This window comes from Diachasmimorpha longicaudata, chromosome 6 (genome assembly GCF_034640455.1).
Source record: "Diachasmimorpha longicaudata isolate KC_UGA_2023 chromosome 6, iyDiaLong2, whole genome shotgun sequence".
Classification (NCBI taxonomy): Eukaryota; Metazoa; Arthropoda; class Insecta; order Hymenoptera; family Braconidae; genus Diachasmimorpha; species Diachasmimorpha longicaudata.
In genome coordinates this window covers 8921045-8946601 of record NC_087230.1, presented here as the reverse complement: position 1 = coordinate 8946601, position 25557 = coordinate 8921045, and the positions used below count along the sequence as shown (strand labels likewise).

Below are 25557 nucleotides of genomic sequence, written 5' to 3'. Positions count from 1 at the left end.
GCGCACAATCTTTGTCGCGATTTGCGGTAGAGTGAAAATACGAGAGGGAAAAAAAATAACAAAAGAGTGAAATAAAAAAACATGGATGGAATATATGTGCATCTTGCCGACGAGAACCTCTTTCATGACTACCTGATGCACACCAATTTATAACGTCGACGGTGGATAGATGCCTGCGACACCGCGTACAAAGTCATTTCCCACCCCCACACACACACACCCTCTGTATTCCAGTTCACCGTACCCGCGCCATTTCCACCTTTCTTCTTTGCTTATTTGCTTTTTTCATTTCCCCTTTCTTTTTGGTATCCACCGACCCCCTCTCCACCCTCGCCCTCTTGCTCTCTCTCCCAACCGCTCATTTCTTGTTCACTCCAAGTGTTGGAATATCGTCGTTCTTACTTTTGAAGTAACCGCGCGCCATCTCGCAGGGACTAGAAGTACGTGAGGCCGACGAAAATGAGAAAAAAGTGCTAGAATGGATGAGAGAATGCCGGCGGGGGTGCGGGGTAAAGCACAAGCCAGAGAAGAGAAAAAAAAGAGGGAAAAGGGTCTGAGGATAGTAAAGTGGCAGAAAAAGTCGCGCCTGGGGGGAAATCTCGTGGGAAAATGAAGTTTGTTATTTAAGGGGAAAGTACTATGAGTTTTAAAAATCGTGGGGTAGTGGAATGAGATTTTTCAGACATTGAAGGTCAATTATGTTTGTCTAACGAGCTTCGAGCGTAGTCAACAGTGATGTGAAATAAAAAATCATGCGATTTTCCCCTGACGTGTATTTAGAATTTTTCCCAAGTCCTTGGAAATTCCAGTATTGGCTCCATAAATTCTATGGTTTAAAAATTAATTGGGAAACGGCCGAAAAAATTATAGATGTTCCCACGAATCGATAGATTGACGTCTTAGATATAATACTCGAACATTCGACGTGAGATTGGTTTAGGAGAGGACTGAACGAGTGAATTGAGTGCCTCAGAAACACACGTGCTACTCACACTGGTGGATGTAACTTTAACGGGGATGAGGAAGTATGTGGCCAGTAAATTTATATGGGAGCATTGGATTTTAATGGTGAATGACACGTCACACCCCGAGTATTGTTCAATTTGGAATGACGCCAGCGTTGACATTAGTCGTTGCCCTCATTTCTACGGATATGACCGCGTAATTCAGATTTTTTTTGATACTGGAGTAAGGGGATGATACTCGTTTATCACGATTTAATTTGGAGCGAAATCACCGAAGTACACTGTTAAAAATTTTCCCTGAATTTAATGGTATTGATTTGAAAGATTTTATCAAGTGAGAGCCTCACTAAAATTAGAAAATCATAATTCACAATTTTTCCGAATGATAAATACTCCAAGTTAGCCAAAAATGTAGAAATTATTTCGATTTTTGTTTAAATATTCCGAATAAAAATTACAAAATTTTTTTTCTTTCATTGGATCACATTGTTGATATTTGGAAAATAGGACGATCATTTTGTGGATGAGTCGAATAAAATCTGAATAAATAGAAACATGGAATCGATGATTGTCTGAGACGAAAAAAAATCCGAACCAATTTCACCAATTCAACTCGGCTTATCCTTTATTTTCCCCTTTTCACGAGTTCTGGATCGAAATAAATGACAATACCTTCAACTTTTATCGTCGAGGTCAGAGATAAAAGGGAAAGTGTCTCGTGAATACTCATGTGACGGTCTCACGCAGAAACAAAATGCAAAGAGAAACTCCGAGACAAATACAAGTGCAAAGCAAATGGACGAGAATATGAGAAAATACAGAGCCATATGAAGGCATTTGAAAGTGAAGAAAAGAAATAATAACACGGGTTATACTTGTGTACGTGAGAATCCGGGAATGCCAGTGGTACGTTTACATTGGTATTCAATAGGTACGATTGAACTGTGGACTTTTCGAGGGAGGAGAGACCACCTCCATCGCACCCAAGCCACCTTCCAGGAGGGCTGGAGCACAACGGTAGAAGGGAACGGAATAACCGGGCGCGGGAACTCATCAAAACTAAATCCAGGATTCGTGGTCGAGCGTGAGGCACGATCCCTTGAAAAAATACGGATATATTTTATATCACTTCTCATCCTCCGCTGCGTTCCTTTCTCTCTTTAAAAGGACTGGGAATGAATGAGGGATTTGGAGAGATCATTCTTTATGATTTTTGAATCGTCGAGAATTGCCCTCGAGCGATCTCCGAGTTGCACGTAATTTTTCCGTTGAAAGGGCTTGTCATAATTGCCTACATCGATAGAAATGATGGAAGGATAATCAGTTTTAATGAGAAAGTAATTAAAAGAAAACTGGCAGTTTTTGGAAATTTTACCAACAATTTTTTCGACCATTGAGTCCATTGAAAAATAAATTGTGCATAATACAATTCTTAGAATAAGTTCAGAAATTGCCACTTAAACAATCCATAATTATCAAGAATAACGAGATAATTTATCGTCAACAATAACTGAAGTTACTGACAAAAAAATCGAACAGACAATTATTTTCCAACGACTTTTAATAGCATCGATTTTTATATTGAGCAATTAGATCCCTAAATGGCAAACTAAATTTCATCCAATCAATTCAATCCTCAAAAACAAAATTGAAATCTATCTCTCCCCAAATTTATGGATCAACAAATTGCTCTTTTTCCAGGGCTCAGTATAATACGATCACACCGTATTCCCGAATTTTAGTCGTTGGAATTCCAATTAGTGACACTGGGCTTCATGATAGGATATGAGCATCCCGAAAGAGATCTATATACCAAAACGGGTACACGATATTGATTTCACGACTATAGCCCCATCGACATCATACACTGAAATACTCCTCCATCACACTCGAGACTCCCCAAATCTCCACCTACCCTCCAATACACCTAAAATCGATGATGAAATGATGGAACGGATTCCCGGCAATGATCCCCTTATCGCAACAATGAGAAACGCCAATGCATCCCGATAGCCATGAATTTTCATAATAAATCAACATAATTAAGCGCACACTGCACTTTCAAACAGCGCAAACAAATTTTTTCCATCAATTTCAAATAATAAAAAAAAAATATCTCGTTACAACAGTAGTAATTGACCTATCGTTAACAGCCATTCAATCAATTGTTCCCCTCCCCTTCACCCTTCTGACTTGCTTCTTTCGAGTCAATAATCAGAGTGCTGAGGCATTATATTTGCCAGAATCGAAGAAATTTTTTTTTTCATCGATCTCTCATCAATGTCCCTCTCACCCCTTATTCACCATCTCCTTTCCCCTTTTCAATTTCTCCCCGCACTTCGTTATGTATTCATAAATGGAACGCACCCTGAATAGTCGACACTGGATGGAAGCCACGTAGTCACGCAGAATTCGTAATGCCAATGGATGGTAGGAATTGTCAGTGTGAAATCGTCACACATTGATGCACCATTCTCCACACTTTAAACTACCCCTGCGAAAGTGTTGTATTTTCCATTCACCGCTGATGGTACCACTGGTAAAATGGCTGGTGCACATGAGGTAGAAAGGTTACGTTGGAATGACTATCCTCGTCCGGAGCTTCGTTAGCCCCAGTTTGTACTTCAACCCCCCCACTGAGTAAAAGGGGAGAGAAGGGAAAAGAGGATACTATAGTGACTCCGATATGTGCACATATGCGATAACCATCACGTGTTACCTGACTGAGAATAGAAAATGTGTGAGGGGGGAGGAAGGGAGAAGGAGGGGAGGGAATGGGACAGTTGAACCACTGGGGGATTGGCAATTGAGTGAGACTAAACACACATCATCAAACTGATTTTGTATGAGCTCCAATCATAACTTCTATTGACCGCCGGATCAATCGTCATGTTAGCGATATAAAAATAGCATAATTTATATTAAATTGGACCAACGACCCCCTCACCCTGGGAGAGGGATTTTTTAGTTGATTCAGAAGGAAAGAAAATTCATATAATTTTATTACAACTCTAATAGAGTGATTTCCTGAAATTCCTGAGTGGCTGTTATTTGTTCAAAATTTTTAGAATTCGATACACGAATTTAACAGAAGGTCCGGCCGTTAAAGATGATTAAAGTCATAAAGACATGACGAAAAACCCTATGGTTGACGTTGCGGAATCCTTGAGGCGGAGCTCCTACACTTCTGAAAGGAGTTCAGTTCAACATCTGGCCCGACCGTGGTTTACTCCACGTTCCTCAGTCGTTGGATAGTTGTTTAAAGACGTCAGACCCCGCGGAGGGGGGAGGAGACGGGGAGTGACAACCAGTTCCCCAGCAAGACAATAGTGTATACATAAACTGAAGGAAAATTTCCGTTGAAGTAGAATTTCTCGAGATTTCGGATAAAATTTCTGAGAAATCTGGGGAAAAGTTTGCGTTCTCTCAACTAAATATTTCCACTACTGGAGCTGAAATTTTTTTATCATCCCTTGCCCAGTGCTTGAATTCTCTCCCATTATTGAAGTTTCTCCGCCCCTTTACCTCCCCATTTTTTCTCGGTTGTAAATTTTTTTATTTTGGTAATGAGGGTACCAAAGTTATTCTCAACTGATAATTATCCCGTTTATTTGGATGTATATGCGTACAGTGTTTAGGACGCATTCAACATTCAACTGAGAGAGTGGAGTGGAATGGAATGGGTAGGGGGATATAAATTGTTTTGGAGTGCGATAAACGCCCATTGTACCCCAGGCTCACACTCGGTATAAATACCCTAATGCAGGGTGGATGTACGCAATGTTGGTGGCCGTAAGTGAATTGTTGGAGCCGACGGGTATGAGAGAGGAGAAATGTAGAAGAGGCTGGGTGCTCAGGAGAGAAATGAAGCAGTGAACAGTAGGTGGAAGAGATGCACGTGCACAGATACATCTGGTGTATATGGGGGGCTGGGGTGGTACCCCCTTGGGCATGATAACGACGCGATATTAACTGAATTAGCGAGGATATAAAGCCCACTTGCGGCTTAATCCCAACCACTTCGCGGAACGAATGATGCGGAGTTTCTAGGAATTTTGGTGGACGTGTTTTTGTCGCATGTTGAGAGAATTACGAGAAGTTGAAGAGATATTCTGAAATGCATCACGTGAAGATATGGCGCGCGTTATTTGTTACGTTCCCAGGAGTTCATTCAACTTTATAAAATAATGCGCTGGAATATCAAAACACAGAACTAAATTTTGGAGAAAAATTAAATCTCTCGAGAGCGAAACGTGGGACAAAATGACAATGAGTCACTTTTTAGGTCAAGTTTTGTTGGAAAAATTAGTCTTGGGGGGTTAATTTTTGTGATAAAACTAATCTTCGTCTCTCCTTTCACCCCCTGAGGTCTAATTTCTACCCAAAATTTCTTTCTGTGTTTATATTGAATCGGATTATTGAAATAATTTGATCAGTAGACCAAGTTTGAAAAATTTCTCAAGCACTTTCCCACCTCCCGAACCCCACACATCGATGTTTGCTCACGTAATAAAGAATAGAAAACACCACTTCGTGGACTAGTGTAAGCCGTATACAGGCCTTCGGGCCTACCTGATAAATTGGGGAAAACGATTTGATTAACTTCTCGACTATACGTCACTTCGGTACACTGGGAATAGGATCGATGCCTCTCGCGGTTGGACGGTTTACACGTGTCTTTACATATGTACGCGTCCACTACGCAATTTCGCTGTTGTATACTCCACAATTCCCCTTCTACTCTTGCCCCTTGTCCTCATCCCCTTCAATGTGTGCATTCAAAATCCCTCTCTTTCCACCGACAGAGTCTCTCTGTGGACGACGGTTGATCCGCTTTTTTCGTACTTCCATTTTGTCGTGTTTTTCAGAAATAGAAGAAAAATATGTTTTAACAGAGGGAAAAAAAATTGGTGCCATTGTTTTTCCCAGAGAGACAGTTGCTGAATGATTTGCAGAATAATCAAAATACCATGAGAGTTTTTCCCCAAAGCTATTGAATAAAAAAAATTCCATCTTTCCAAATTGGTTGACTGATTATCAACGCACGAATATCTCAATTAATTCAAATATTAATTAATACATCAGAACAGAAATTTCCTACTAGACAAATTTGCCTTCTGAAGGTCCTTTTGAGTTACTAAAAAGCACTCTCGAATAATCTGCGAATTCTTCTAGATATTTCTCAAAGATATTCCGAAGACGGATGTCCTTCCACCCGGAAATAAATGAGAGGCTTTGATAAAGTACATTTGGAAGACTGATTGAATTAGGCTGACAGTTTGCTGGACATTTTGTCATTCGTGAATTCTCTGTTTTCGTTTCACCGTTGAATAAATGTTACCACTCACACGTGTCACCTCAACCCGGTCATTTTACCCCGATGGCTCCAAAGGGCTTCAGAGCTTGACTCCACTACTCCCACGTGATTTCTCTCATTTCACTCGTTCCCCCAACTGTGCACGCCTTCGTAAGCTGTACGTGCCACTGCTTATCCACCCACTTTTTCATGTTGATTTTTCCACCCTCCCCCATCCTCCATCCACCCCCTCCCATTCCCCCCGGTGTTTTCCTCTATTTTTTTGTCCTTTGTTCTCCCTCACGGATTCACGCGTGCTGTCGAGGTGTATGAGGCACTCGAGTGAGCCCCTGTACCACCAGAAATTATGCAATTCTTGTGTAATTGCTCAGCTCGCTGTGCCAAGAGGGAGCCTACACGTTTACCTTTGATGTCATACAATAGAGCATTCGAGGGATATATTGAAACAGTGGTTATACCCGTGTCATAACATTTGCCCTCGAGGGATAATACTGAGACTGTTCTGAAAATTGATTTCTCTCTGAATGTTTAGCAGAAATATTTGCGAATAAAATGTCAAGTTATTGATTTGAATTCAATTAATTTTTCTAGGGGATCATGTGGACCCAATCGTATGAAATATCTCTGTTCCTGAATAAACGGAATAATGTTGATTACGTGTTACTGTGCGCAATCCTAGTGAATTGGAAAATTTTTTTTTCTTCCAAACCGCCCTCAGAGATGGAGATTTTCTCATTTTTCTCATGCACATAGAGACGTATGAAGAGGAAATGACATTTATTCTGTGGCGCATGTCAGCTCATGGTGTCACGTTGCCGTTAACGAGATTCGACCTTCGTCACACTGGAAGCCATGTCACTGCGATGACGATCTAATGGATGACTGTACGTAATACTTGTTTATCTGACGCGTGCGTATCACTCCCCATCGTTATCGGATTTTATTTCATTGGTAATGTAAGATGAATTTCATCTTCGTGAGATTTTGTTGGGGAAAATGAAATTTGGGAGGATACTGTGGTACATATATGTATATGGAGTAACTCAATCCCACTAGTTCTATATTTTAAAAATTTTTCCTGTCATGTTACATTGAGAAAAACCTTCTGGTTATATTTAAAAGATCCTGTATGTGGTGAAGTTAAAATAAATTAAAAAATTACTTTCACCGTAAGAGATTCAATTGTTCACCCCAATAACAATGAACATTCGAAAATCACCAACTCTCCTCCTGTATCTCCCATTTCCCCTAATAAATGATTTCCCTTAAGCCGATGGTCTCCACCTTATCCATAAATATTTCATCAAAATAGAATTTACCTAAAAAAAAAAAATATCCACCAAGAATCACCCGAGATCCGCCTCCATCCCAATATTCATGAAGGAATCTACAGCATCTCCCTGTCGCTATACTCGAGATTCAATAAGCCCTATTCCTCGGTCACCCTCGTCCGCACAAACTCACCCCACCCCAGTCTCTCTATCCCTCAGAGGGACAACTTTGTTTAAGTTCCACGAGGTCGACCACGATAACCTTTGGAGTAAGCCCACCCCCTGTACCCCCTCGTCACTCCTCGCCAAAACCCCCGATAAGTCTTCCGGTATTTCCTCCTCCCCCGTTCGACTACCGTACGACCCAGCGAAGCGATAAGGCCGCAAACCCCCACACCCCCACCCATGTCCCAATAGTTCTCATTAGCGACTAAATGACTAACGAATATTGAACCGAATCCTCAGAAAATTCATTCCAAGAGCGCATTTAATTTTTACCCCCAGTAAACATCATCGTTATTGAAAATTAGGGAGAATTCAGTGGATTTCCAAGAGCGTTGTTGATTAAAAAAAAAATCTCAATTGCTATTTCCGTAATTAAGATTCTTCGGGTTTTAAAGAGCCATTATGGAGGGACAAAAAAAAATCAAAACAAAGCTGTTTGTCAATTGAAAGGTCAACAATGCCTTTTATATTTACACTCCTCATCATTTCTTTTAATCAAGAAGTGGAAGCGAAAGACCGAAGACAATAAGAGGGAGAGAGAGATCGAGAAGGGGAGTTGGCATTTTTTGCCTCTGTTCCTTTTCCCTCCACCCTCTTTTTCCCTCATTTTTCATTGTTTATTTTTTTTTTTTAATCGCGAGTTTTGCCTTCGGGACGGCTTCCCCGTTGTGCAGAAGAACCGGCCTCAATTCACATCCCCGAAAAATCAAACCTCAGCCTCGCCCCCATTTTCTCCCGAAATAAAAAAAAAAAATTCCAGGGGAGAGGGGGCAAATATTCGGCGAGAGTTGTTGGTGGGGAGACACCACCGGAGGAGTGTATATCAAAGTGGAAAATGAAAGGCAGGCAAAGACTAGCCGGAGATGCGAGGGAGATTGTGCAGTAGCAGGCGACCCTCCCCAGAAAATAATACCGGACGGATGCACATCCCTTGTTCCTAATTCCTTTTTTTCGCTTTCTCGTTTCTACCCCATTTTTCGTTTTGTTTCTTAGCTCTATGTTTATTTCACCGCCCTTGCCACTTGGAATTACCATGATGAAGCAATTAAGGATGGAGAGAATGGCGAGAGGATCGGAGGGGTGGTGTTCTTTGTTCGGGTTTAGAAATTTTATTGACTGGTCTGTAGAATTTTGCCCGTAAAAAAAATATATTCACCAAAATAATAATTTCGAGATTGAAAAGCAAATCAAACCAAAAATTTTCCTTTTTATTCTTAACAATAGCTATCCCCTGAGAATCCACTCTAGTCATAAGTAAATGCTCTCCCAGTAGACGCTGGAGTTTTCCCTGTCTCTCCCTCCCCCCCCCCTGAATCTCAAGGGCTTCCACTCTCTCTCCTCTCCAATCTCGTGTACCCCAGCGCCAATCCCAGGGACGGTTAACGTTTGTTGGACTCTCGGTAAATAGAGAGAAAACACCGAAAATGTCGGGCCAACGATAAAGAGGATAGATACGTAATGGAAATCAGAGAGAAACTGAGAGAATAAAATAAAAGTCGAGAAGGGGTAGAAGAGTGGGATGAAATTTGTGGGTGCTTTAATTCGGTTGGTTCACTGTTGGCCATTCCCACCCCCTCTCCATCCACCTACCCAAGTCCTCTTGAAACAGACCAGAAATACACGAAGCACGTGGGAAATCCACGCTGCAAATACCTGACCCAGGAGGATTTCTCGATTTCACGTACAGAGCAAATCTAATACCCTAATGGAATTTTAACTAAACAATTTCCGTTTTAAAAAGTTTTTCGCGAATGAGAATTATTCAATCAGGGATTTTCTTGTATGTACAGTCGTCACGATTGTCGCATTTCTCTTACCCTGGGGCCGAGTATATTGACAGAAGTATTATTTTCTTGGGTTTTATTTTTCAAGCGAAATACGCGGACAGGAAAAATCAATGAAAACCCGAAAAAAATGTCTAAATTACGTCACTTTATATCTAAGTCTATTGAATGTAAATTGAAAAAAAAAAAAACAAATTAAAAATGAATATAAATTTGAAAAGAAAATTCTGTTTTCTCTCAGGAAAACGAATGATCAGTAATAATCACGGAAAAGTCTCATCTTTTCCCTGTTGAGGTCAATCTAATCGAGAAATAATTTTTCCTATTTTTTTTTTCTAAAGGGAATGAAGAGTGTACCGTGGAGAGATATCACAGGAATACGTGGCTGATGTGGTCAAGAGGTTTTTCAACGGTCGGGTCTGCGGAGGAAATGAACAAATGGAATTAGCTGCGGTGTGAATTTACGATTGGAGAGAGATTCCGGTGGGAAATGGTTATAGAGGATCACGTAGTGAATTCGGCGCTTCTTGAAAGGGGGTGATGGCGGCAGGGGTTGCAAGATGCTTCGGAGTGAGAGGCAGATGCACAGAATAGCCTCACGGCTAGTGGAGCTTTCCAACTCTGGCTTTAGGAGTGAAGTGAGGTATTGTGGACCACTCCCGAGAGACGTCGGGATGAAAGATCAACGGCTTTAATTAGTGAAGTAAAAATAGCAGGGAGATTATCGTTTGTACGTTTGGTGCGAAAAAAAAATGACGCAATTAAAAAATAATAATTGTACAATTTAGTGATTGGATGGATATTTTTGGGGGTATTAACCGACTGGCCCATGATTCCAGTTGTCAGTATTTTTTTGTACGTTCATATGGTACTGGAAGACTTCTCCTTTTCCCTTAAAAATCCCGAAAAATTCATTGTAACCTTTTCGCATAAATCATGCTGAAGAATGGTATCTTTTATTGCCCGCATCGAAATTAGATTGCCGCTTATAAACGTCCCCATATAATGTTCCAGAAACTGTAAGAGTTTCTGGAACTGTGGTAGCACACGTTCAAAGTCGACCTGTTAAATTATTGCCGGGCGTTATGTACGGGCAGTCTGAGAATAAAAACACGAGCAAAAAATCGAAGCCAGGAATTAGCTGGAGTACTGCAAGATTCAAGGCGACCTTTGCAATCCTGTGACTCAACTTTTCAACTGCTCTACAGAATATTTTAGGTCAAGTTAATCATCTAAAAAATTATCAACGTACTCCTACATTATCGGAATTAAGACTTTGGAATAAAATCGTCGCGTACGGAACTGCAATAGCCAAACGCGTCTGACCAAAGGGTATTTTCTACTTCCCCCAGAGGACCTGAATCCTGCAGCGCTCGAGTGGTAGTCAATTGGAAAGTGTAACACGTCTAACGACAATGGATTCATGGATGACGAGGGTGAAAATTTTCACTGATAAGAAGACGAGTGTTTGAACGAGAGAAATCGGGTGAAAAATGTACTCTGGAGCTCATGACTGGCCCTTGGCGAGTGCGGGGTAAAATCGAGGGGCCATTAATTTTCAGAGCTGTCGCACACTCTCGTCAAGGGGCCCGCATTGTCCCACCTCAATGTCACGCATTCAGTTTATCGAATCAATCGATATCGAGCAGCGTGTACAGACGTAAAATACCCTCAACTATAATTCGCATGATAAAGGGACAATTCTCTCGAGGGAAATGAAAAAACATCTTGATCTTTTCAATCGTGTCCCCAAAAAATGGGGTGATCTCCCATTGCGTAAATTTCAAATATCCAACGATCATCGATAAAGATCACATTTGCAACCATTTTCAATTTTTTAATTCATTAAAAAACGACTCACCGGAACGCCGCGCAGTCATCGACGTCCACTGAAGAAGCCAATGCAAATATCCCTCCATCCAGTCATTTTCCTGAGCCAACAAAAAAAATCACAATTCATCACGTATTCTTTCTCTAACATAATATATAAAAATACTAAATAAAAAATGTGCCTGACCATTGCTTAACTTATTCCTTTTTCAAAGGAGAAACGAAATTTCGATAAAAAGATATTGAAGACTATGTAATTAATACGATCATAGATGTAATCACGACGGAATATTCACAACTATGCCAAGTCGTCGGCAACTTTATAATTACCGAGTAAATTACCCACCGCCTCAGTTCCCTCCCCCCCCGCGACTCTTGCCAAAGCATTTTCGCATGCAAAAAAGCCAGTTTTCCTCCACTTTTCATCACCCAGAGTTAAGTCTAAATTTATTGAAAATTAAGGTCGATTTTATCGTCCAGAAAGTTTCCAATTTTCCATCCCTTCATGAGTGGTATCAAGAAGAATGCAATTTACGAGTATTCACTGTTCACCAGTTCCGACTCTCTCAATTAATAATATTTTGCGTAGTTCATTTAGAATGATTAACAGAAGTGGGCAAGGACAACGAGTGTAGAAGGATCGAGGAGGGGTGCAGCAGGAAGAGGAGGAGAGGGCGTTCGTTACAATCACTTTTGTGGTGTAGTTGTGGTTACCAGTTGCGTACCATGGTGGACTAACTATCCAGCAAGTGCAAAGACCACGTCAAAATATACGTGAGTTTCCTAATGCGATTCAAACTCCTGATAACTAGCATAACGAAATTATCCGATAACTGTCGTGCATCTGGGCCTTGCGGTATGTTAACGACACTGTGATACATACTGCAAGGACTCAGAAGCGAGACTCCATGCAGCAGCACGTCCCTCAACAGTTGCCCAGTGAGATTTCAATTTCAAGGGTTCGATTATTGGATAATTGTTTAGGGCAACAATTAGCAAGTTGAATGGAATGGAAATTATTCATTTGATTCAACAATAGAGAGTATTGAGAGCAAGTGGCTTTTGTTTTCTACATTACATTCTCATTGAATAATCGAAATAATTCAATTGTCGGAAAATTTTTACTCCACAAGAAACCATTACTAAGAACGTTATAAATTTATTTGTCCCCCATTCCACCTATAAATATCATCAAATTTATTTTTACCGTTCCTTTTCCATCTCCAGATTTATAGTTTTCAAAAGTCCCTTTGAGCGAAGTAAAAAAATAAAAAATCCCTGTGGTCGGTTTATGCCGAGTGTTTGACAGAACGGATTGAGTCAAATTGCCGGTAAAAACCTGCCCTTTAGATACACGGGTTTGGGTAAAAACTATCTAAAAAAACGGGGAACGCAGAATCGTCCAAAAAGCACTTTCCACCCCAATTCAGCCGGCGGTCGCCAAACTCATATATACCCTGAACAAAAAGGAATGTGCGTCCCTCCAGTGCTCACGTTTTTTTCCAACTCCGACTTCTCTCTGTTCTACCGCGCGATTTTTACGACACAGTTTTATGACTCGAGAGTGAGTTTAACCCATCCACTCCTCCTCCTCCTCCCCCCTCACCACCCTCCCTCTCTTTCACCAGCTTAATACACTACTTGTCGATGAGTAAAACACGTCCCTCCTCCTTGCACGGTACCAAAATCACGTTCTATGCTCTTCGCAAGAGTTATTATACGATAGTTCAATAATCTTGTGAATATTCCACGATAATTAATCAGACCGCGTGCCAGGATTTATTAATTTCCCCTCTCTGGCTCAACCGAACTTATTCCCTTGTTTCTCTATCTTCACCATGGAAAGTTAATGAACTGATCACTCTTTATATTTTTATTTATTAATTTCTACAATAGTGTCCTCCCTCATGAGTCAAATTTCAGAAGAAAATCCCTTTGGTCTAGCATACCATAAAAATAAACAAATAATGACCTCACTACTGTACGTTGTGGAAATGGGATATAAAAATGTATTAAAGCTTTCGCAGGAATTGTTTTCATTTGCGAGAGACTCCTCAAGTGCGTTATTATCGAATGTTTCTGATTGAATTACACCGCGAATTAATTATTGATGATTTGGTAAAATTAATGAGCATGAAACAAACCTTGTAGGAAGCAACTGAGGGTTCCGTCGGCGTCTCCGTATGAAGTTGATACACTCACTCACTCACTCACTCACTTAAATCACTCACTCACGCACTTTTCGTCGGCACCTCGTTGAGCGCCACGCGATGTTCTCGAGAGGTCCCCGTCACCCCGAGAGAGCCCGAATGGTACTGACTAAAGACGGGATAAAAGTCACATTTTGTAGAATACTCACTGGGGTTCGGCGGGTGAAAATGTAAACAGAAGAGATGACGCGTTATGTTATCAAAGATAATACAGAACTGTTTATTATTCATCCAGATCGATCGTCTTTCGATTCCCACTGATTGTCTCAAAACATTACAACTGTGACGAGCTGTTCATAATATTAATGATCGTATATTAATCTTTGGAAGTGTCTTTCTAAGATATAATAATTTTTCCACTCCCTCTAGTTCTGTATTATTCTGACAAAAATCAACGTCATAAACCTCAATCTGAATAACTCACCTCAACTGTCTTTAAATAGTCCTTGAAAATAATTAGGCAATACTTACCTGAAATAAACGTTCTTCAGCGGATGGAAAAATCCAATTCCCAGTGAAATGTTCGTTCACCACTCTATGAAATCTCATCGCGACCATCTTCGTCACCTCCTTCTTTTCACTTTCCATCCACTCCGTTTGCTCTTTCCCCGAGTAGCGCGATTACCCCATTCTTATAACTAGCGCGACTAGAAACGATCACGCGAAAGTCGCGTTAATTAGCTCTCGACGGGGGAAGAAAATGTAATCGTCCCACCCATATCTATCGTCTCCCGTACCCTCACCTCTGAACTCTTCCCTCCTCTCGAACCGTCGCCATCAACCCTTTGCCATTTTATGAAAAAAAAAATCGAAGAGGGTGTTGGTAAGAGCCCTTACCTTCGATAACTTTGGGGATGTCGTCCAGAGGTCGGCAACAGTTCGAATATCTCGTGTCGATTTATTTCGCCTATTCCTGGAGGGTAGAAGAGTCCTCAGGGCTGGCGATTAATCACCCTCTCGTCCATCGACTGTATCTCATGTTGTTTTTTGTCTCCTCGACCTTCTGGACCTTCGGATTCGATAAATGATCACAAACGTTAATTTGTACATTTTGGGAGTGAAATAAAATGTAAAAAAATATTGACGAAATTTTTTTATATTAGTTGACTCCATTTCTTTAATGTTTTTGGAGATGTGGATTTCTTTTAGAGACGTGCTCTCTATGGACAGTGACAATGTGACTGGAACCCTTCATTTAACTTCAGTAAAACTTATTAAATTCAGTTAAAGCATTTATCATGGGACATTTCTCCACTGAACCCTAAGGAAATGAAAATCCTTCTCATGCAACTATCAATACTGTACAAACCACAAATAATAACTTCTGAGGACACCCGCTTCCCCCGTAGCCCCAGGGCAACTCCTCTGAAGAAATGAGTACAGACAAAAATCCTTTCTAACACTAGCCCTCAGGTCACTTCACCGTCCCCCTTGTCAACATTGACTCAACCTCTAAAAGAGTGAGAAAACATCTGAAATAGAAGCACAAATGACAAAAAAAACTGATTTAATTGAATTCAACCGATGCAACTCCACCAGTCATGCATCATCTCTGTCGTTTGGCACCGATTTTTATTCACTTCTCCACCAATAAACTATTTACCATATTCACAAATCGTTGTTTCCCAGTCTATTGACTCAATTATGGAAAAAAAAACATCCCTACAGATTAAAGCATGACGAACTAGGCGAATTCAGTTATTTTTTTGTTCACAGTTTTTTTGTCTCATGCAAACATCGAGTCTGGGCAACGTTCCGTAAAATGTACATTTGATTCTGCATGACAATACACCATATTCATCGTCAATCATGAAGCGGGAATTTTCACGATGAAAAATTCTCTATTTGAAATTCGACAAATAATTCGCCGTGTTGATCTCCCACAGGACAATCCACCATGATCGATGCTGGGTCAGTTCATAGTCAGTCAGTGATATTTTTTTCCACTCAGTTTTATCTCTGTCAGAATGTTTATTCAGGATGGGCTGTTACCACTCTCGGGACACGGCTTAATATCGAATGGAAATAAATAGTGGAAGTAGATATGCAAATTAACGGTGAGGATTGTTTCATAATACAGAGACGAGGATTTTTCCTGATTTCAAACGCTTTAAAAATATTATTTAAAAACCTGGAACAATTCTCGTTCGATCCCAACACCCACTCCCTCACTCGAAAAAAAAAACCAGGGAAAACCATTACCCAGATAGCCCGGAATTTCCATAGACCTGAAAGTGCTTTTCTCGCACTTCATTCGATAAGGTCAGAGTTCATCAGGGCTGTGGCAGTTGTCCGCCACTTTTCACCGCAGAATTTCCTCCGAAGCGCGGACGTAATTAGCCGATCTAACGCGATTCCACGATGCCAGCTCCATCCCCATTCCCTCTCTCCTGATCCATCACCCTCACCTCCCCGCTTTCCAACCCCTTCAGCCAAAATGTACCAGCACGTTGCTCTCAGTGCAGCCCTACGTGACGACGAGCCTTCCCCAATTCAATGAATAGTCGCTTGCTCCAACAATTATTTCCCAAACTAAATTCCAACGACGTAACCGTAATTACCGAGTCAAGCTCGAGCTTAACGGCTCATCCCTCTCGCTCGTTCTGTGCTTTTCAACCGGTCAAAATGCCGAGGGAGAGGAGGAGAGAGGGATGACCTCTTCACTCTTCAACCCAGTCTGCATCCCTCACTCCTAACGCTCAATATCACGAGCAATGTTGCCTCTAATCAGATTCACGGAGGGCAGAGCTTTCGTGCCCGATTGCAAATCCCATTCCCTACCTCCGGGTATCTCTTCTCCCCTTTAACGCTGTATCTAGTCATCCAATCCCCACCCATGAAGCAGACCAGTGGAGGGGAGTGATAAAACATTGAAGAAGAACAGTTCAACCACTAATTGTCCTACGATCACCTGTCACTTGGTAGCAGACGGTCAACGGGATCGTCTTGGATTTAGCGCTTTTTTCGCTGGCCATTTTGATATTGGGGGAGTTATTCATGGAGACGTGAGTGGATTTTTTTAGTTCAGTGCATTGATGATGTGGGGTAAAAATATTTGTGTCAGAATACTTTCCATAAAAAAAATTGTACCTGTGGTGCTGTCATTTTGACATCCTGGACGATCAAATGTGATCACCCCGGTTAATGTGATCACCCCTAATCTCTAACACATCCCCTTATATTATTTCCCAGGATATATTTCATCGTCGCCAGTTCGTGTGTTTTTCTGACTCTACCAAGCGGCAGTGCATCAAGAAATAACTCTCAAAAAAATTCTAACGTGGAGGAATGGGTAGTGCGGGTTGCGGGTGGGCCTCAAGTGGCCTCCCTCCTCGCCCTCCAATCCGGTAGCAGAAATCTCGGTCTCGTAAGTACAACTCTCATCCCCCAATTACCAATCCTCAAGTCCTCCAGCTTATCCCATCCATCCAGTTGCTGAAATCTAATGTATTTGCCGGGGGAATTATGACTTTGTCAACAGAGTGTCTACGGTTTGTTGGAATATGGGCAAAAGTCGAGACCGGAGAAAACTACCCCGATGCAATTAAAACTTGAACAACTGCTTAATAAGTCAGTCAGTTTTGTAGCGATTTCCCACCGAGTTGGGGTAAAATGAACTTCGGAATAACTTTACCAACTTTTCCATGGCTTTTTAAATTATACAATAATCGTAATTCACCTGAATGACAACGGCTGATAAAGCCTCACCCCGACCCCTTACTCCCCCCTTCCGAGAAGAATGGGTTGGGAAGGGGGAAAAAATGAAAAAGTCTATCAAAAAGACGTGAAAAAATGAATTGAACAATTCTCACTGCATAAAAATACGTTCAACTTTTATTATCGTCAACGTGAATTATTATTCCATTTGCCCCGGCGTCGTCACGCAGAGTATAGTACGTAAAACCAGCGGTGAAGGGAGGGAAGAAGAAAAGGGAAAGATAATCCGATAAGAGTCAATATATTTTCAAGTGTTCGCCAAACACACCGGAAATAAGTGCGCATATGCCGTTGGATGAGTATCTGGATGACGTACGGTGTCGTGTATTTTGCATTCTATACTGTGAAAAAAAAAAAATACGCCCACCTCTTCTAAGTTTCTGCCTTTATGTTTTTCATCCAACGAAATAAACAACTGTAACGTGGAACAAAAGAGAAAGAATTATATTGCAAGAAACGAAATGGGTTTTGTGGAGGGAAAAAAAAATTGCACAAAAACAGAAGCCGAGGAGAGAGAAATAACACAAAGTGCAGGATATGTTTTGCTGGTATCAAAGATCTTTTGGATCGCACTTTAATTTCAACGCAAAAATTCCAGTATTCAGTGACCGGAAGTAAGGAGGCACTTCCCGGTGAAACTTCCTTCAGTCGTTTCTCGATTCTACGGGGACATAAATTTTGAAGAATGAGAATTCCGGGAATTCGGAGGGGGGTTGGGGGAGGAGAAAATAAAAGAACGATATTCGTTGGGTGGATAAATTATTGAGTACTTCCGGACTGATTTGGCATTAATATATTCGAGTATTCAATAGAAATTAATATATTCCACTGAAATCATTTTTATTTTTCATCGAATTGAGGAAATTACCGCGCGATAAAAAATAACCGAATTTTTCTCGAGAATTTCAAACCAAAATGTTTAGCGATGTGCTCCAATCCGATAAAATCACTGTAAAATTTACGGAAACCCCGGTCTAAATGGGCCATGGGAGAGCGCCGATATTCAGTTTCAAGAGTAGAAAAGCATTTCCCTGGCGAGAGAATATCAAATGCCGCTAAAAATTCGTAAATTTCACAGAATATTCCCCGCAACATGAACTTCCACAATTTTCTCCCTAAATTACATACAACGTCACTCTCCTGCTAATTACCACCGGCTATCCCTCGCAATGTCAATTTTTTCCAACAATTTACGGCTCGCGAAACTGGCAAATAGGTTGAAAGTGGATGAAATGAAACGCAGCCGCACGGGGACCACCGTCGGCAGAACGTTAGAAATGTTGGATCCGTCGTATGCGTTCAAGCTCCCCCAGGGAACTAGCATGTCCGAGTGAGCGACATTCGTAGCAGCAGGAGGGCTCATGTATGTCCGGCAACACCATGTTGACTAATACAATTATGTCAGTAATGCCAGTGTCCCGCCCTTCAACAATCAGCCAACGAGCGTGAGTTCGTTCCAATCAACCTCTTAATCTTTTCCCTGTGTTTTCCCTCAGTTCCACCTCCATGAATTTACATTTAATCGAATCTCCATCCATCAATTGAAATGAACAAAACACATAATCCCAACGTCCCTTATCCGTCTGAACGTCGCCCTCGATTGTAATGAAACGGCGACGACGAGCCGTCGAGAGAGCGGAAAAAATATAATTAGCGTCATCTGGAGGGGAGGGAAAATACGGAGAGGGGGATGAAGACATCGAGCTTCTCATTGTGAGACTGACGAGACCCGCCAGGGGCGTCCTGGGATTACCCCCAGAGACAGTTGGAAATCCGATCAAAACAAATGGACTGCGAAAATACCCGATCCTACCCCTACGGCGTTTTCCATAGCTCCGGGAGGCCGTTTTTTTTTATCCGCCTGATCACATATACATACAAAATGTTCACCTCATTCCAGGCTATTCCCTCTGGACCTGCCGGCAAGACACAATCGGAATACCGATAAGACGAATCGCTCGCTGATCGCCAAGCAATGACTTCGCGCGACAGAGGAAAACGATCACTTTACGAAATTTTTCTTTTTCGTCATCCTCCACTGGGTTTTTTATGTTTCAGTTTCATTCGGTATTACAGGGGTGAGGGAAGCAGGGCGAAACGACTTGGTTTCGATGGTTTTTGTTGGGCGAGAGAATTTTATCGAGATGAGAGTCGTCCCGGAGTTCGCGGCGAGAATTGGGAAAAAATTTGTTGATTGAAGGATGAAGGGGATTTGTGAATCACGATGAACAATTCGGGGGATAATATGAGAGTGACCTGAAATTTATTATTCTCACATTGTCAGATTTATTGAGCTGTTAATATTTTGACGGATGTTCGGGCGAAAGCGGGAGGGCTGTAGAAAAATTAACCAGCAAAAATGACTGCCTGATATGGTAATTTTTCGGGAACTGCCAAAAAATAATACGATTTCCAAAAAATACCCTAATTTATACGGAATTTTTCTGTCAGTGTATATCAGGAGCAAAAAGTAGGTATTCCTGAACATCGACTAAACTACATTCAGCTCCCTTCCACCAGCAGTCATCAAAGCCCACACGAGACATCGACCAGGTGGTCGTCCCTACCACCGGGGGCGTTTCCATAATGTGTCAGGGGGGGCCCTACAAAAACCACACATGCCACGTGGCGCCTGTAACCGCTCACTCATTCATGATACAATAATAATGTCACCCCACTGAACTAGAATGTGACTTTTCGGTTGAGTTCATGTATATCCTGGCTGGAAAATAAACGTGCCACCAGCTGGCACCTTGTGTTCTCCTGGTCGTAGCATCCCCCTCTTGGGAATCGAGCGCGAGAGCGTCGGGACGCCCCCAACGGAAAAACCAACCCCTAACTCTCACGGCGCGATGTGGGGAGAAAGTAGGAGGGGAAAGCTTTACAGACCCGCGAGATCGTTTCCACACTAGTAAAACCTGAATTTCTGACCTTTTCCAGGTGCTGGGGTTCAAGGACACGTACTTATGGCACAGGGATGATAATCAGGTCAGGAAGAGGAGCGGAATGAGGTTCGTCAAAGCGCTGACCTCGGACTCAAAGGTGAACCAGGGGGGAGAGCTTTAATTTTGAAGAAAGCTCTTGTTTATTCGAGCCCTGAATTTAGGTTCAATAATAGAATTACCGGAAAATTTCGAACGACTGGAATTCGCGGACAAAAGAATTTTATTCTCTCCACAGATCATCTGGGCAGATCAGCAGAGAATTTTCCAACGACACAAGCGAGACCTCATCGATACCTTCGAATCGGAAAAGCCTCTCCTGCGGGATAAGCGAGTGTTCGATGAGGAAGGAAATGACATCCGCAGGTTTTCAGATGCTCAGTCCATGTTCAATGACGAATTGTGGAACGAGGAGTGGTACTTGGTAAATAAATATTGAATTGATCACTACTCAAGTGGTGCAGCGTTCACTCATACACATATTCTCATAAAAAAATCAATCCCTCGATGAACATATTTCGCGTACGTATTAATTTAGTGAACAATGATTACTCATGAATTTTTCCATGAACTCTCCATTCAGAATTATGATAATTAGGGAAAAATCTCGGAGTCTCTCTCTCGTTAAAAAATGTACCCTTTCTCCCAATTTGTAAAATACCAGTGACCTCTACTCGGAATGTCCCTAAACCTAGCAAGACACCCGTAGCACCAGGAACCTACCCAAGCTGGATCTGAACGTGATACCACTTTACCGATTGGGGATAACAGGACGTGGTGTGAGGGTAGCAGTTCTCGACGATGGGCTAGAGTACACCCACGACGACCTCAGGAACAACTACGTGAGACTTATTTCATGATGACAAACCGACAGACGACAAATACTGTCCGTTAATATTGATGAAACTGTTCGTTGACAATTTCAGAGCCCCGACATCAGCTATGACGTCAATGAAGCAGATAATGATCCGATTCCCCGATATGAAGTAACAGGTGATGAGGCTTTATCTCTCAAAACTGACTGGCTTTGATATAGATTAAATAACTCATGCGATTGTTGAATAATCAATAATTCTTTTCAATGAATGAATTCCCGAAGGGATGAATGGCCATGGGACAAGATGCGCTGGGGAAATAGCAATGCAGGCGAATAATCGAAAGTGCGGTGTTGGAGTGGCATTCGAGGCATCTATTGGTGGGATAAAACTGCTGGATGGCATTGTCAATGACAGAGTCGAGGGTGAGGCACTTGGGTACAGGCACGATCTCATCGACATCTACACGGCCTCATGGGGTCCCTCTGATGATGGCAAGAGCCTTGAGGCGCCTGGAAGACTAGCCACTGAGGCACTCGAACGAGGTGTCACTGAGGTATGAAATTTCCAGCTTATGTCTGCACCTCTCATCCCTTATCCCTCTATTTATTCATCGTGATGTAGATGGAGAAGTGATTGGAATTTGAAACGTGTCTAGAGAATTTTGTTGCACACGTGGAGGGTGAAGTTTGATTGAGTGCCGAGGGCAGATGCATATGTGACAGGAGGGGTGTGCCATCGGGGATGTGTTGGAGGGACAATATTTTAATTTTTTATATGTGACCTGGGTAGGACCTCTACATCCTCTAAGACCCGCATATGACCTTCGTAAGACCGTCTCAAGGTCCTCAAGACCTCCGATCTTCCTCTAACGAGTTCCCCCCAATTTCTTGTGATACTTTTCAAATCCACTGCGGCCCTTCGAAGGGGATTGAATTTGAATTTTGAGCGTAGGGTCGCAGCGGCAGGGGTAACATCTACGTATGGGCATCCGGAAACGGCGGCTCTAAACACGACGACTGCGGCTGCGACGGTTACGTCGGTAGCATATATACAATAGCCGTTGGTTCAGCCAGTCAAACTGGAAAGTTTCCATGGTACGGTGAGAGATGTCCCGCAACTGTTGCGACTACTTACAGCAGCGGAGCGTACCACGACCAAATGATTGTAATTATTCACTGAGATTTATTATTTAAAAACTTGGACAAATTGCATGGGGCTTGTTTAGCTTCTTTTGTTGGGGGCTCGATGGAGGAGCGGAGGCGTTTGTTCCCATTTGTGCTTGTGCAGACTCAATTTTTTTTTATCTCTGTTTCACTGGACAGGCTACGACGGATTTAAAAAATGAATGCACCACTCGTCACACGGGAACGTCAGCCTCAGCTCCACTCGCTGCGGGAATACTCGCCCTGGCGCTGCAAGTGAAGTAATATAATCTAGTTCCCCGACATACTCCGAAATTAGTCATTTTTTCATTTTTTTTTTCTCTGAACTGGAAGAGAGATTTTTTTTAATTATCGTTTTGCCTTCGTTTGCCGTGAAGTTTCAGGGATTTTAACGTCTCCGAATTTTTTTCGGATAATTATTCAGGAAATTAATTGACTGTCTGTAAGACACATTTGATTGGCGTTACTGTCCCTATACACTAACAAACAAAGTTGGCAGTATTTTATGGGGAGTACGAATTTTTATCATCGAGTGAATTTGATACTCTACTCCCTTTCCCTTCAATTAAGACATAAAAAATCGTGATCAGAGTATTGATGAGAAAGGCTTTTAGGAGACGTAGTTTCATTGCGCTAGGTTTAATTACTCGACTATTTGTTTTATCCAATAACAAGCAAAGAGTTGACTTGGAGAGACATTCAACATCTCATTGTGCAAACCTCGGAGTACAGTCCATTGAGGTAAGAGTTCTTTATGACAATATTCCTCTGTCTCCCCAGAAATTAATAATTCAGAGTCAACCCCTTGGGTCGAGGAATCCCGGCATTTTTCGCATTTTTTATAGCAGTTAACCTTCGTGTTTGAAATTTTTTTCCCGCTCCATGTACAAAGAAAATTAATGAAAAAATTTCCACCAACTCAGGCATTGCCTGCCCGGAGGGCTACGCAGTTCCTTTCGCCTTATTGGTAAACCCCTTCTCTCCGGAGCTCATTACACACCTTATCGAAGGATCCTTTTGTGCACCAAGTTTCACCCCATGTCATTTCTTCCATCTTCACTAATTACGGAAGTCTAGTGCTTTAAGTTCCGTGGAATTTAATTATATTTTTACCTCGTGTCCAGCAGTATTAGGAAATACTATCTGATAAGGGTTATGTCTTGATAGGGAGGGGTGGCTCGGGGTGGGGGTGAAGGTGTATGTGACCTCTTGAAGTCTGTAATACATTTACAATGACAAGTTCCGTCTTCAGTTCAATTTATATTCCCGATATGTTGCTCAGAATTTCGCGGAGAATATAACATTGCCCAGATTATAAATAATTCCTCCTGGGTTGGACTCAAAGAAACAAAATAATCCAAAAATTATCCCAACTACTGGCAACAATGGACGATACAAAACAGTTGTAAAAAAAAATTACAGTGGCAACCCGGGCTGGCAAAAAAATTCGGCGGGCTTTTGGTTCAATCCTCGCTTCGGATTTGGCTTGATGAATGCACACAGCCTGGTCGCTGCTGCTTATAATTGGACCCGAGTCCCCGAAAAAACAGTATGCTCCATCAAATCACAATCCGGGTGAGTGAAAACGAATTAAAAAGCTACTGAAAATCGCAAGGGATGAACGTGAATATCTGACTGAGAGGATTTTCAAACTTTCAATCCAGATCCCAGGTTTTATCGCACGGTAGACCGGTGAGTTTGATGTTCAGTGTGGATAGGTGCTCCGCTGAGGGCCAGGAAGTTGCATATCTGGAGCATGTTCAAGTGGAAACGAGCATCAGCTACACGAACAGGGGCGCCCTAGAGATGCAGCTGACCTCGCCGGCGGGTGAGGAAGAGATCTTCGGGTTTACGAGGGGTTTTAGAAAATGATGGTTAATGTGCAAGAAGGATTTCTCAGGGGAAAATAAATTCCGGAAATTTCAGAAAATCTTGACATTGAAAATTCGAAATTTTATGGAAAAGTCATGCGATGTAATGAACAACATTATCTTGGAAAACTTTTTAAAAATTCGAGCTACCTTAAATCTAAAATCCGATGTTTCACCGCTAGTCTAATTATGGAAATTTAATTGATGCATAAGTTCTCAGTCATTGTTGATCAAGATTGAGCGAGCACGATAAAATCCAAATAATGCAAATATATTTTCCCCGTATTTGGGGTTTGAAGGAACAAGGGTGAATATACTGACTACCAGGCGCCTAGATGATTCGGCTGAGGGCTTCAAAAATTGGAAATTCATGTCCGTGGGCACTTGGGGAGAGGACCCACGAGGCGTATGGCAACTGGACATAATGGATTGGGTTGGTAGCACTCCATTTCCCGAAGGAAATACTAAAAATACTGAAATACCATATATCAAATACCCAATTTTCTATTCACACTGGGAGCGGGGCACTAATCATTGATATTTCTACTTACAAACTGAAATTTCACCGAATATTCCAGAAATTGATCGAGTTATCAATGATGATACAGATAAAAATGTTACCCTAACAATAAATAAAACATTTTTACGGAAATTAGAAGGATATTTTATCCTAATTTTCCAGCGCAATGTTCTACCTTAATTCTAAATTCCTTGATATTACCACCAGCTGGGTCCGGCCTCCAACAACGGATCAGTCCTCGACGTATCCCTCATTCTCCACGGGACAAAACAACGCCCGGATTATCGTGGAAACACCCAGAGGATTTACAACGATAATTATAACCGCTTCCGGAAAATGGTAATTGGTTTATCGCATGCAAACACTCGTCAACTGAGTGCCGCTGAATTAATTACGAAAGTTCAGTTGATTACATGAGCTATGAAATGTACATCCACGTGTCATTGATAAATTTATGTTTGCAGAGTCGCAGGCTGATAAAAATTGAGGATGAAGATGAGACGAGGGAGGGGGATGGTCTCAACAACGAGATCAATTTTACGGCGAAAGTTGGCAAACAAAGTAGTCTCTGGACTGATTGGCTACGTAAACTTTTATTTGCTTCAAGTTAATTCAGTCTATTCGTTTCGAAAAAATGACTCTTGATGAACAAACAAAATAAAAATCAATAAAGGTGATGAATGTGTTGGCTCGAAAAAATGTCAGAATGAATATAACTACTTTCCCAATCAGAATGTCAGTCAATAGAGACGAAATGATTTAAATAATTAATGCACCGATTGAATTTAATTTATCCATGAGGATGACGATAAATTTCATTAGGTGTAACGCAAACTTTTCGATAGTCGTGTTTATCTAGTTTTTATCCTTCGTGAAAACAATCTCAACAAAAAAAGTTGGCAAACTGGAGAGACTGGCCTGAAC

At 41.6% G+C, this 25557-nt stretch overlaps 2 protein-coding genes across 10 annotated transcripts in view; one reads left to right on the top strand and one right to left on the bottom strand.

The window, feature by feature from the left end:
* LOC135163575 (heterogeneous nuclear ribonucleoprotein 27C) overlaps positions 1 to 25557 on the bottom strand; it is a 220735-nt gene that overhangs the window by 133037 nt on the left and 62141 nt on the right. The window lies entirely within an intron of this gene.
* LOC135163456 (neuroendocrine convertase 1-like) lies at positions 16641 to 25367 on the top strand. The gene is made up of 15 exons (XM_064122906.1): positions 16641 to 16647; positions 16761 to 16969; positions 20260 to 20361; positions 20500 to 20685; positions 20957 to 21103; positions 21188 to 21254; positions 21361 to 21632; positions 22031 to 22243; positions 22402 to 22502; positions 22918 to 22983; positions 23665 to 23817; positions 23907 to 24070; positions 24413 to 24546; positions 24841 to 24972; positions 25098 to 25367. The coding sequence occupies exons 1-15, from the start codon at positions 16641 to 16643 to the stop codon at positions 25242 to 25244; spliced, it is 2100 nt and encodes a 699-aa protein (XP_063978976.1). The 3' UTR covers positions 25245 to 25367.